General features: G+C 39.0%; 1 protein-coding gene across 1 annotated transcript in view; it reads right to left on the bottom strand.

The window, feature by feature from the left end:
- Positions 1–14,701, bottom strand: part of sema3bl (sema domain, immunoglobulin domain (Ig), short basic domain, secreted, (semaphorin) 3bl) — a 99,621-nt gene that overhangs the window by 31,162 nt on the left and 53,758 nt on the right. The window contains exon 4 of the mRNA XM_020922335.2: positions 3,870–3,989. Coding sequence (XP_020777994.1) covers positions 3,870–3,989 — 120 coding nt within the window. The remainder of the gene's footprint in view (positions 1–3,869; positions 3,990–14,701) is intronic.

Here is a 14,701-nt window from a genome sequence, read left to right as displayed (position 1 = left end):
TTATTCCATTTTAGTGTCAAACAAAAAACTGATTTTTAACTCTATTTCCAATGTTTAATTTAAAGTTTATTCCAAATAACACCAAACAAAAAACAGTCTCGGTGCCTATTTAAATTTTTCTCTCTAGTTTATTTGTCCTGGAAGTTATGCTGTTTAGTGCGCCACGTATGAATTCAGTGTCAGCTAAACAAAGAATTTATTGAAGTGTGGCTGTTGTCCTGTTTCTCATCATGGAGTTTTCAGGTAAGTCCTTCTAGCAGCAGAACTTCCAGGACAAATAAACCAGAGAGAATAAAATATCGCAACTGAAGTAGGCATGTTGACTGTTTTTTGATTGGTGTTATTTGAAATAAACTTTAAATCAAATATTGGAAATAGAGGTCGAAATCTGTTTTTTGTTTGACGCTAAAACAGAATGATGAAATAACAAACTGTTTTCCTGTTTTATTGTTTTTCGTTCTTAAATTAAATTCAAAAAAATGAATGGTACACAGACCAACATGATCCTGGTGTTTTTATTTCACTATTTTGTCTGTAAATAAATTCCTATTCCTAATATGGAACTCAGCTCCAAATATGCTCCTATAACTGCTAGCCTCATGAACTTCATTGGACTGGAGCTGAACACTGTGGGTGACATCACACAGTTTATAGAGTTTATAGTCCCATCTGAGGACAGACTAACACAGGAGTGCTCCAAACTGAGTAGAAATGATCACATGCAAGTGTTGCATAAGTATTTCCCCGGTAAATGGGCCGAAGAAAACCCCACCACATGCAAAAACCAATCCAATTTCACCATTAGATCAGAGCAGATAAAATTAAGCTCCATTTATCATCCAAATGGGGGCTGACCACTATTGTTAGGTGACGTTTATTTTAGAAACTAGAGATCCATTTTACCATCACAATGAAAACAGTGTGGGAAGAAGCTGGGGCTAATTGAACAAATGTGCCTGCTGCCAAGACATTTTAGTGCAACAAATGACTCCCAGTCCACCTCTTCTGTCTATAGGGCACAGTGTACGTTTAGTGAGCTGCCCTTTCACAACACTACTTTACTTCATTGGAGCCATTTGTAGGACCAATGAATACTAATGAAAAGAAGCTTTAAGGGCGACTTATAGGTGCTTGTTTTAGCGCGGTCCAACTCACAGCAGTCTTGAGCAGGGGGTCCGTATAGGGCTCAGCGGGACGGGGTCAGAATGGGCACAAGAACAGAGGAGAGAAAGGGCAAGTATAAACTGTGATGGTGCAATGAGACGGCAACATGGGTCAGAGCCAATCCTCTAAAAGAAGTTCTGCTGGATACAGAAACTAGTAGTAAAAAGTCAACTTTACTGCAAGATTACTACAATACTGATACCACTGTTGCTACTACAAGAAATTGTGACTGCTATTACTACAAACTTAAAACTAACAAGACAAGACATTTTAGCAATTAATTTAAACTGTACCAGGCTCCTACACACTTTTAGTTCTTCTGATAATCTGTTCCACAGATTAACTCCAGATACTGAGATGCACATTCACTTTAAAGAAGTTCAAAATTTTGGCTGATACATTTTTTATTACCACTAAGTTTGTAGTTATGATGAGCATTTCCATCTTGAAATAAATCATTTAAATTAGCTGGAAGAGAGATGATAGGTGCCCTGAACATAATTTGAGCAGTTTTAAAGTTTACCAGTAGAGGTGGGACTTGCAAGTCATGATTTGGTCACTATTTTTAGGACTTGACTTAATAAAATGGACTAAGACTTGGGACTCGACTTGGACTTGAAGGTCAATGACTTGGGACTTGACTCGGACTTGAGGCCTGTGACTTGAGAAGACTTGAGAAGTACTTTTAAATCTGAATTCTTTCTATTCTGACTGTAATGACTCACTCTAAGACCTTTCAAGACTTTTTTTTCTACAACTCTTATATACTCTATAAATATTCATATATAAATATGCAATGATTTTTTTTTTTAAGTACAATTTAGTTTAAAATTCATATAAATTGCAAAAATCTAAGATATATTTGATATTTTATATATTTGGTTTTGATTACTTGGTTAGACTTGAAATGACTTGAAGCTCAAAGCAGACAACTTGGACTTTACTTGGACTTATGGGCCAGTGACTCGAGACTCGACTTCACTTGCCTGCATTTCACTTGAGACTTGACTCGGGCTTCAGGTCAAAGACTTGAGATTACTTGAGACTTGCAAAACAACGACTTGGTCCCTCCTCTGTTTACCGGATCATGAAGTTTTAAGTTTTAAGATTTAAGATGATTAAAAAATAAAAAATAAAAATAAAATAAAAATGGGTGTGTTGGATGCAGATAGTGGACCTTGTGAGCAATCCTAATGTCTCTTTTTGCAGTGAAATTAAGCACAGTAAATGAGTCTTATAGCAGTTTCCCCACACTTCAACGCAATAATTTTAAATAAAAACTAAAAATGTAAATAAAATCACCAGTAGTGTGGAGACTGTGAAGACTGACCAATCAGACAGGAGCATCGTTGTTTTTTCGTGAACGTTCAGATCACTGGTTTCCAATCGCTTTCAGGGAGAGTCATTCCCATTTAGCCTTTATTCTGACTTTAAGTATTCCCTTCATCTCTAAGTTTAATGCCATTCTGCTGTGGTCTGGTTTTAGACTCCTGGTTTCAAGACCCTCCCTCCCGCTCTGTTGGACTGAGTCTCCCACAGGCCACATACGATATACAGTGGTGAGAGCTGCTGGAGCACGAGAACAACAGCGGCTTGTGGGACTGAACAAAAGGACAAAGTGTGGGAAAAGTAGGTCACCTTTTTAACCTTTGAGAAACACAAGAGCCACTGTGTCGAAGTGTCAAGTGTGTGAGAGAAGTGTGAAGAATAAAGTACATAAAACATGAAGAGTGCTGTAAAGTGATTTGTTAATGGCACTTGGTTTTCCTTGACTAATGAACATGTGAGTACAACTTTCATTATCTTTTTATTCTCACATCAACATACGGGGTTTGGGGAAATCGCCTCTCTCACATAATGCATCAATGTTCCAATATGAGTAAAACATTTCTGCATCAATGCTAATGTGACATCTTTTGTTCAGCATCATAAATATGTGTTCTTGTAATATTCAGGACACACTTTACACACTTAAGCACAGCAATAAATGAGAAAGCAGAGTCAGTATTATTGTAGTGTTTTAAGCCAGGTGTACACTGTACGATTTTTGGCACCTTTTGAGCTGATTTTTCACTCTTGCGGCTGTTTTTAGGATCTTGCCGAGTTTTGGCTTGACCATGTGTCGTGCTTTGTGTACTATACATGGGGTAAAGCAAACCAATTAATATCTCACAACCAGCTCCTGATTGGCAATCGTAGGTGACAAAAATATCAAACCTGTTTGAAATCCAGTCGCCTCTCATGAGGGTTTCACTCTGTTGAAGTAGTTCCATCAGCTGTGAACTTTTAAACCCTGCGATTGGGTCGTACAGTTTGAGCTGGGGCTGAGTGACACCATAGAAAATATGGCACAGTATATGTCCATTATTATATACTATGGCCTTACATAAATTGTGTATGTAAACATGTGTTGAAATGCCCTAATACGGAGAACAGCCTTCCATACTAATAAAAGAGTGAAGAGTGGGAAGAGTCCAAACTAAAACTCCTTTAAGGACAGCACAGCCCAAATATTTTACACTTTGTAAACATTTGAAGGAAGTCCATAAAAAAGAGTTAATGGTGCAAAAACACTTCATCTAACAGTTTTTCTTCACAAATGAAGGAAAAGGCAAACTAATGTTCTCTGGAGACACACCAAGGTTTTGAAAAGTGTGGTGTAATAAATGAGAATATTGATAGAGGGTGTAATGGTGAGGACTGACCTCTCCGCGGTGTCCCACATAGACAAAGGCGCACATAGGGTGGAAGGCCCCGGTCCCACAGGCCAACAGGTGTGTGCGGTTATAGGGCTGCAGCAGGCGCACAAAGTTAGCACACTCCGTCTGAAAAACACACAGCAAAACATTATTTTTCATATTATTACTGGACAATAGATCAGTGCTTTTATCTATGTTTATTCATGTTTAATTTGAAGTCCGGACTCTTGAACATAACACTGATAACATTAAAGAAGATAGTGACTATAAAAACATCATAGTCATGGTCCTTCTTAATCTGCTCTGTCATGATGTAATTTGAGCGAGGGATATCAAATGTTCTCTTTGACTTATGCCAGCGGGTACTTTTGGCAAAACAATGTCGACTGTACGAGCCTGATGAAGTAGATAAGGAAACACATAACATAAAATACTTCTATTAGATTTCCTTATGCCTCACTTTAAATGCACGTATTGTTACTTCAAATGTGCATGGCCTGTTTTAATAAATGACACACGTTCTCCCTGCGACTCTCTCTGAAAGCAGATAAGTTGATTTTCTGTGAACAGTTGAATAAAAATGATGCTTTCCACATGTTTGTAATGAGCTTTATTATCTGAAATGTGATCTGTGTGTATAGAACACCACTGTATCTATCCTTCAAGTCTGGAAATTAGCCAAAATTGTGGACATGTGGACTGAAAAAAAATGAAAGAAAGAAAGAAAGAAAAGAAAAAGTCTTGGCTGATGAATTATAAACGTGCAATGGACAATCTCACATTTTAAGCTAAAATTGAATTTGTTATTATCTATAAATATTTTTACATTTGACATCATTCCCATTGAGACAAGTCTCTTTTCTTAGTTCATTTCTCATGCAGCCTTATCTCTGTGAAACAATTGTTCACTAACTCAAGGGTTTCTGTTTTGGTCCTGGATCAAAAATACTGACAGACCTGAAGTATAAACAGAGCCAGCCACATGTTCCTGTGTCTGTCGTTGACCAATCCGGTTTCATCATTACAGGAAGTCACTGTCTGGGGTCAAAACAGTTTACTGCCTTAACCACTAGACATAAGCCCTGTTCTGGGGCCCTACTCACTCACCTCATCGTCACAACACAATGTGGCTGTTCAAGTGGAAGGGTGCAGGGTGAGGGAGTGGTGGTGCGGGAAAGAGACCATAACTGATAACATTCACCCCAGACACAAATAGACTTCCAGCTCATGGAACCAACCACCAAAAATAAAGATACACCAACCAACTCTGCCGGGATGGGTAGTACTTGAGAAATATTTTTTCTCAGTATTTTACTCACATATATTGCTTTTACTGTTGTGAAAGTTTAGGTTTTTTTTTAGAATTACAGTGGTACATCCACAAAAAATCTAACATTAAATCAGATGATATGTCCTGACACTTGTTCTTAGAATTACTCTCACTTGAGTAGTACTTTCTCCAAATACTTTTTTCTTGGATACAATTTTTGGCTAGACATAAAAAGGACAAAAACAAACAAACAAACAAACAAAAAACATACAATGTACAATATGGACATTCATTCATCTTTACTGATAAATTAGCTACCCTTACTCCTGTCTGCTTAGCCCTGTCTCCTTATTCCTGTCTCCTTATCCCTGTCACCTTACCCCTGTCTCCTTACTCCTGTCTCCTTACCCCTGTCTCCTTACTCCTGTCTGCTTACCCCTGTCTCCTTATCCCTGTCTCCTTACTCCTGTCTCCCTACCCCTGTCTCCTTACTCCTGTCTCCTTACCCTGTGTCCTTACTCCTGTCTCCTTATCCCTGTCACCTTACCCCTGTCTCCTTACTCCTGTCTCCTTACTCCTGTCTCCCTACCCCTGTCTCCTTATCCCTGTCACCTTACCTCTGTCTCCTTACTCCTGTCTGCTTACCCCTGTCTCCTTATTCCTGTCTCCTTATCCCTGTCACCTTACCCCTGTCTCCTTACTCCTGTCTCCTTATCCTGTCACCTTACCCCTGTCTCCTTACTCCTGTCTCCTTATCCCTGTCACCTTACCCCTGTCTCCTTACTCCTGTCTCCCTACCCCTGTCTCCTTACTCCTGTCTCCTTACCCCTGTGTCCTTACTCCTGTCTCCTTATCCCTGTCACCTTACCTCTGTCTCCTTACTCCTGTCTGCTTACCCCTGTCTCCTTACTCCTGTCTCCTTATTCCTGTCTCCTTACTCCTGTCTCCTTATCCCTGTCACCTTACCCCTGTCTCCTTACTCCTGTCTCCTTACCCCTGTTTCCTTACCCCTGTCTCCCTTACTCCTGTCTCCTCACATACAGACTCTTAATCCTGTCTCCTCCCTTACCCCTGTCTCCGTACTCCTGTCTCCTTACCAGTGTCTCCTCACATGTAGACTCTTAGAGAGACCCTGAGAAATAAACCAAGTCAATGGCAAAGTTGACCTCATCCCACAGGCTCTCAAACAAAACTAGATCAACACAATTACATTAAGAATGCCTTCAATTAGGCCTTGAATTGGCTTGTAATTATATACCGAAAGTAAACCATGGTTGTGTAAAGAGGGATTCTGAGAGCCCGCTGTTGCGTGTTTATTGAAAAATCCTCACTGGTAAAAGGATAATGAATAGGTATGCATTACACTATAAAGATCTATTGGTGCAGCTTTGCAAATTGCGAAAGAGTGATTTGGGATCTGTTTGGACCACAGCACATTTCCAGGAGACTTCTTGGGGAGTTGTTTTAAAGGTTGTGTGGTCTGAGAGGGCAGAGTGCAGTGTGATGTTGACAGGGGGAGTATGCTGGGACCGTCCCGCCCTGTTGACTGCAGAGATGAGTGCTTAGCCAGGATTCACCAGAGCAACAAGAGACTTTAAATCTCAACAGAAGGTTGGCTCACCTCAAATATGCTTCTACTGCAGGATTTTCTATACTCACTCACTTTGCATTTTGAGGGTTTGAATAAGTATTAATAGCATTTTAAACATCACATTTCACCCAGAACATGTTCAGTAAAATAGGAACACTGCCAAAGGCTCAAAGCAAGCCATCATAGACTTTGCAGTAAAGTTTAAGAGGAAGGATAAATACAAGACATGGAAAACAAAGCTAATCTAACATCAGTGGCTTCAGGCAGTGTTATTAGTTGATTGTTTAAAGTATAGAGCTCTAATGCATAGGACACATATTTATGTTTGGCCAAGATTATGGGATAAAGGTAAGGTCAGAGGTGCAGTCTGTCTGTATTTTAATTTTGTTTACATTATGATAGGATCTTGGGATTTATTTAACATAGTTTAATACACGAGCTACTGCTGCATTGAAAACTGTAAAAAACATGCAGACGCTAAGCACTTTGTATGTAGATGTAAGAAAAGTCAGATTTTTCAGCTTGTTGCACTGTTGTGACACTTCAACAGTCAGATTCAAATATTTGTCATGATGTTCAGCTTTTTCCTGACCACTGGGAGTGATGGGAGAGCCATTCCAGATTGATAATGTGTAGAACACACTTCATATATCAATCAGGAGTGAGCTAGGTTATCCACTATCTGCTTATCTCATGGATATATTATTGCATAAAATGTTACCCAGTATTGCAAGTTCATCTTTCATTTCCTCAATTACTGTTATTTTTATTGCTCTTAAATACTGTCTAAAACATTCTTAGGGTGACTGGGGTCGCCTCTCTTCAGATGTGACCTGTAACTAGACCTGGCGTCACCTGCTTGTCTCCATAGAGATAAACAAGTTTAATGCCATACTGTGGCACATTCATGGAAAATAGCATCAAGACAAGCAGATAGAAGACTCTCCACCTGAAAAGTTACACAGTGCTCCTTTAACATTAAGTATGTAGTGAGTGGCATTCATTTGTTTTACTGTTTTTCATTCTGACACCTGGTTTTGTAGATCCATCTCTGTCCAAGTTAATTTGTAAAAGCAAATGTCCTCTCCATGGTTCTGATTTCAAGCAGAATTGAATTGTGAGAGCCATGTGATCTGTATCAGAGATGTGATCTGTACCAGAGACGTGATCTGTATCAGAAATGTGATTTGTACCAGAGACGTGATCTGTACCAGAAATGTGATTTGTACCAGAGATGTGATCTGCACCAGAGACGTGATCTACACCAGAGAGGTGAACCTTAACAGAGATGGGAGAGGCCATGGACATCAAGGGCAGAGTGTATCCAGAACAAACACAACTGAAGACGAAGATCACAGCGGACATCCAAACACTGACGCACAAGTGAGCGCGCTCCAACTCCGAGCAAACACACAAGCAAACAACCGGCAATCTAAACGCCGCCAAACCCATGCTGAGTTCACAGGAGGACATGTTCTTCGGACCATCCTCAAAGATCCATCTCCAGATGAAACATACCAGGGTGCTCTCAAACTAATAATGAAGAGCAAAGGAGAGGAACAGGCCAAGTCGCAAAAGTGCATGTCCAAAACTCTGATACAAGATAGTTTTGTTGTCCGGTGATTCATTTTCTCCAAACATAAGATTTGGAACATCCTGGTAAACTAAACAACAAGCAAGCAATGACGTATTTGAATGACGTCACTGAAGACGAGCAAAATGGCAGAACAATCTATTTTTTGAGGAGACGTTAAAGGTGCTATTTTATGCTATTTTCTGATCTGTGTTAACGTTTCCTTATGAAAAACAGACCTGGAGTTGTGTTTTTCATTCACACATTTTTAACCACTTTCTCTAGAATCATTTGTATAACTCCATCCCTGGAATTGCCAATCTTTACTGAACTAAATATAAAAAGTAAAAATTTGAAAACTACAGCTTCATGACATCACAAGCTGGAACAGAGGATTTTAAGCTTTGCAGATGCAGACAGATATAATAAAGTGTTACTTAAACATGGATGAATGAAACAAAACACAACTCCGGGCATGTTTTTGATGAGGACACAGCATTCTAACATAAAGCTCACAGTAGTCAATTTTGTGTAATATAAGACTTTAAACGTAAAGCCGGTGGAGGGATTAGAATGGAGTCAAGAAGACTGCTGAGAAATTAAGGTGCTCTACACTATTGTATGGTTGCTTATTCCATAAACAAAAATGGACCAAGTTGCCAAAAATTTGATTTGCACGGTCAACCATGAAACAGATAGATAATATGGTGTGTGATGAGGCGTAAAGCTTTGACCGGAAAAGTGGTTACAGGCAGACTATTAGCCTGTGTATCTCTCCCCTCAAATAACTTTAATTTTCCAGAATATGTCTTTTCTTTCAAAGTTAATCCAGTCTTTCTTTCAAAGTTAATCCAGTCACGTTGGAGAATGAGTGAATAAACACTACATTTTGACGTTAGGATGAACTGAATAGACCACACAACACCACAGCAACATCTTTTACTCATTATAATTCAACAAGACCATGGCCAGTCTATAGCAGAGAAGCTCCCAAACCACCAAACCCATTATTAAACTGGAAACATGCTATATTACATTTATATGCCCCAACACCACAGTGGGAAAACCCCCTGGCTTCGGACACAGAAATCAAGAATAAGCGAGGATCGTCCAATAGAGATGGAAACTGGAAACGACTGGGATAGAGTTTTGGATGTATTCACCTTTACTGGACTTTTAGTTACTATACAAGAATGAGAATAATTTTGCATATTTTAAGAGGCAGAAGTTGGATGAAAACCATAAGAAACCATCTTTTTGCTGTCATGGTTCAACAACAGAGAGACGAAGGATCTTACTGTTCATTCTGAAAATAGTTTTTTACTCATGGTTCAAAATTAAGTACCGTATTTTCCAGATTATAAAGTGCAGATTATGAGGCACAATATCAATAATGTTGAATTCTCTCGTCTATTTTCATACATAAAGTGCATCAGATTATAAAGTGCATTAAGAGAAACAAACAGACGACACTTGAGACTGAATCTTAGGCGTCCACGATCCATTGGCAGATTGTGGCGTAACTTTCCCAGTGTTGCCTCCCTGTCTTGGTGAATGTGTATTATGAATGTGCATGTGGGTGGAGAATTTAAGCTTGTGTTTTTATTTCCTATGAGGAACTCGCTCCTTTTGCTGCTGATCAGCTCCTGTTGAACTAAAGAACACGACTCACTTACTCCGCGAGGCTCCTGACTACGGTAGCCGTAATGCTCTGACAATCCATCAAGCAGTGTGGCTTTGTAGATTACCAAAGTCGTACTAAAACATTTTGACAGATTTTTGATGTACCACGTAAAATCGGTTCGAGGTCAGTAAGCACAACCAGAATTAATACATAAGGCGCACCGGATTATAAGGCGCACTGACGATTTTTGAGAAAATTAAAGGATTTTAAGTGCGCCTTATAGTCTGAAAAATATGGTAAATTGGGTATCACTGCCTTTATTTTTATTCACAGACAAATGTCAAATCTGTCTTTCAATCCATGTCAGTACAGAAGACCCATTACGCTTTTCTCTCCATATAGTGTACATTTTGCTTTACTTTTTCATTTGTTCCAAAATAGCCAAAAAGTAACGCTCCTCCTACGTGTATTGCTGATTTAGAAATAAACATTGGAGAATGAAGTGTGTATGGGAAGGAGCAACACTGTCCTTACTTTAAAAGAATATAGATTACTGAAACACACGATTCATTGTAATACTTTTTATACTTTGAATGGGTAAATGAGACGGAAAGAATCGGGAAACGCTGAAAAACTCTGATTTGCATAACACACCCCCTTTAAAGTCAATTTTCAGACTTGTATATCCATATTAATCAATCATATCATTAGTTCTAACACAATGCACCGATAGACAATCCTCACTCACTGTAAAAGTTGTAGCTGCGCAGATGTCTGACGTGCATACTAAAAATGTCTCACAGTTACTCAAAACACAAATGTCTATGAAATGTGGACTAGCGCGCTGCTCCCTCCTGACACACACACCCTTCACAGCGCTGTGTGCAGAATTACAATGAGCAAAGATAGTGGCGAAACACAGCAGAAGATACCACAGGAATATTTATTTGTGGGAGTTGTAGTTAATGATGACCAGGTCACAGGGCGGTGGAGGGGAGACGTCTAAATGAATGGTCTACTGTGGTCCTATACTTTAAATAGACTGGGAGTTGTCAATAGTCTAAGTAGGGTCATATATGTTTATTTTTACATGCAAACCCACGTCGTATGATTTTGACTTGGGCAATGTGGAAAGCCTTTCTCATTCTACGTGTGAGGTGTGACCGTGAATCTAAATTAGTGAGTGTTTGTGAGAATGATCATTTGTTTTCCATGTACGCCACAGAGCTTACCACACCCCCAAAAACATCTAACAAAAGATGATTTTAGCAAGCAAACAATACAGTGTGTCTGTGTTGTCAGGATACTAACATTTCAGTCTTGATTTTGATACTAAAGAACAGACACAATATGCAGTACTGATTCTGATACCATGACGATAATAAAAACAAACAAAGGCTAGGTTCAGACAGCAGCCTGAAGTGACCCAAATCTGATTTTTTTGCCCCTATGCGACCTGTATCTGATCTTTTAAAGACTGAACGACACAGATCAGATATTTTTGAAATGCGACCCAGGCCACTTGGATATGTGCTCCTAAAACCGATACATATCCGATCTTTTGACATGCAACTTCTGTCTGCACGGCCAGGTCGCATTCATCCCACCTACACGTCAGGCTCGGAGTCTAGTCAATGGCGGGAAAGCGAGGTTAACAAGTGAATTAATATTTGGGTATTCAAAGCTGTATTCAAGCCAAATTGGAGGGGTCTTATCAGAATTGGGCGGTTTCAGAAATGATTGAAGAAATGGCAGAGCGCGGCTCCAGGCGGTTCTGGCTTCAATGTCAAGAGCCTGTGAGCCAAATACAAGGAGGCTAAAGACTCAAACAAATGAAGTGTCTGTTTATGAAGAACTAGACCGTATTTTAGGAGACAAACATTTAGGCTACTTCTAAAAACACTGAGCATGCTCGCTGTGTGTGACATCATTGTGTCCTCCAATGCACATGCCGGACACTTCTGGGGTGTTTAAAGTTCACACTGGAGATCACATACAATTCGCATTTATTTGGAAATGTGAACAGAAAAATTGGATTTCACAAAAAAATCTGAATTAAGACCTGCAATCTGAACGTGGCCAAAAACTCTTTCTTTAGACCAGAAACTTTTCACACCAAGTACCACCCAAGAAAAATCAGCCTCCCACATGTAAATCAGATATCATAAATTAGGGCTAAACTTGATCTAAAATAGGACTACTCTGATAATTACTGATTATAAATACTGCAGTTTGAGAACCAATTCTTCTTTCATTTTCAACATTAAATCATTGTACTTGTGACTTTCGGTGACCTTACATCTGTGTAAACCCTCAGTCGTCCAGGTAAGTTCCAGACTGGTCCAGGGGCATATACTTATCTATGTGCTCTTATTTGTTCTGATACAACTCAAGATCATTCTAAAGCTATTCAGGAAAGCTTCATTTCTGTCCTCTAAATGTGACGTTTTGGTATTGATACCCGCTCAAATGAGTATCAACATAGTTTTAATATCAATTAGTATCTGATTTTCAATATTTTTAACAACCCTACTGCATGCTGTCTTATCCTATATCACAATAAATAATATATTTTAGACCATACAATCTCCACACAACTGTTTCAATCACATTTCCCACAAAAGTCCATTCAAACAGTGTCACGACCTTTGCCCTTTGACCTGAATGTTATGTTTAAGCGAGACTGCGCACAAACACAGGAGGGGGAGCACATGTGTCTCAGGGCAGTATGTGAGGTGAGCTTTGTAGATACATGCAGCTGCCATCCATCTCACTGAAGCCAAACGACAAATGTGCAGGAATGCAGGACACGGAAGAGTCTGACATGGACCAATTCATTTACAACATTTATGACTCCTCACACAAAATGGATATATGCATTTTGACTTGCTTTTTAAATATATTTTTAAATTGTTAACATGTCTTAGGTCCCACTGAGGTAAATAGTAGGAGTGTATGGTAGATGAACCACTTTGCCTTGTCACGTAGGTCAAGTGTGTTAGGGTTGGGTGTGTAGGGATGTCTTCACTGTATTTATCATTATTTATTCCGCCTTGTATTATTTTGCATGAGGCTGCTGATCTTGATGGTAAAAAAGCAGAGATAGACTGATATATCGATTGGACTTTTTAGTGTAGCAGCTATCGACCTTTAATCTCCACAACCGGCCGATATTTACAGTAGTTTTGGTCGATTTGCTGCCTAAAACGTAACACAAACCTTTATTTTAACGCTTAAAAACAAAGACATAACTACACTAAACATGATGATAGCTCTCTTAAAGGTTTGTAGTAAAAAGGGGCTGTGAGTGAGTTTGTAGTAAATAATAATAATCAAAGTCCACCTTAAATATTGACCCAAAAGCTGGTATCAGCATCAGCAATGAAAAAAACCCATACTGGTCAATCTTTATAAATAAGTTCTATGTGGACAAAGCTCTTTCAGCGAGTGCACTGTTGACTTGTTGGTGCCCACACAAATTAACCTACTTTATATCAGCTTTTAGCAACTCAAATTATCCAATGAAATGAAAGGGATTCTGTTTAACTAGAAGTGAAATAATGTCCATAAAACCGGTATGAATTTATGCACAAAGCAACTTCTGTAACAATTTCTGCTCTGGGGCTGACTGAAAAATAGCTGCCAACTAGCCTGGAAACAAGTCACTCATCTTTTCTGACCTGGAAACACACGCACAGCAAATTTGACAACTGTTTATGAACAATCCAGTTACAGCCACTTAAGTATTTGAAGCATCTGTCTCTAATCAATCAATATGTCATCTTTGCACTAGTTTTCTTTATCCACCTCTTGTATATAACCAAGATATATTTTGTATTACTATATTTCTATATTTTATTTTTACTTGTGCATATACATTTGTATAATTATGCCTTATTTGACACCGGCCTCTTACTATTTTTGCTACTTATTTTGAATTTATTATTACCTTTTATATTTCTGTGCGTTGTTATTATAATATATTGTGATGTGTGACCTACTAAGTCCAAATAACTTTTTAATCAGTCAAGGCTTGTCTAAGTCTAATGTCTAAGATTCAGTTGGAGTTAGTGCTGTTTGTCAGTCCTCTTCTTTTTTTTTTCTCTCTCTCTGATTGGTTAATCCACCTACCCGTTGCACTTCGAAACTCCTGGAGGCAATTTGCGTTAGATGTCTTTATTAAAGATTATTTAGATTTCTAAATTTCAGAATTAATTTCAGAATTTGGACAAAACTCACAGCCTGTTTTACCCTCTGGGCTACTACAATGAAACAATAATACTAAACATAGCCATATCTGTCCCATTCTCTGTCCAAAAACACACTGGAATTTATGTTTTGACTTCACACTCAAACTTTGCTCTTTGGTATCTGGATTTTATTCCCAAAATATAGCCTCTCCCTTCCTCCAGCCAATCAGGAAGAAGCTTATAAATCATCACATTACACTGAAACACAGTGGACATATGACCTGTGGGACCTGAGCCACAGCCAAAGATCAGTGCGGTTTGAGAGTGATAGCGTGGCCTCTGCTCTGGTGCGTACAATACAGTATATCACACCCATGTTCTCACACAGGGAGTCCTTTGGGTGCTAAGGAGAGGAAACAGCTAATAAAACCGATACAGGACACCAAAGTCACACCTGCCACTTCAAACACTATGCAAAACTGCCTCCAGATGGGGACAGATGTTAAGAGAAAGAGAAAAAAAAACAAAACAACTTAAACTACCATTCCACACATTTTTCCTTAAAGTGAGTTGGGTTGGGGTGAATGGTG

Source organism: Boleophthalmus pectinirostris, unplaced genomic scaffold (genome assembly GCF_026225935.1).
Source record: "Boleophthalmus pectinirostris isolate CB_2022bp ecotype Guang Dong unplaced genomic scaffold, ASM2622593v1 HiC_scaffold_8, whole genome shotgun sequence".
In the NCBI taxonomy this organism is placed as follows: Eukaryota; Metazoa; Chordata; class Actinopteri; order Gobiiformes; family Gobiidae; genus Boleophthalmus; species Boleophthalmus pectinirostris.
Note: the sequence above shows the minus strand (reverse complement) of the source record. Positions and strands in the feature narration are given on the sequence as shown.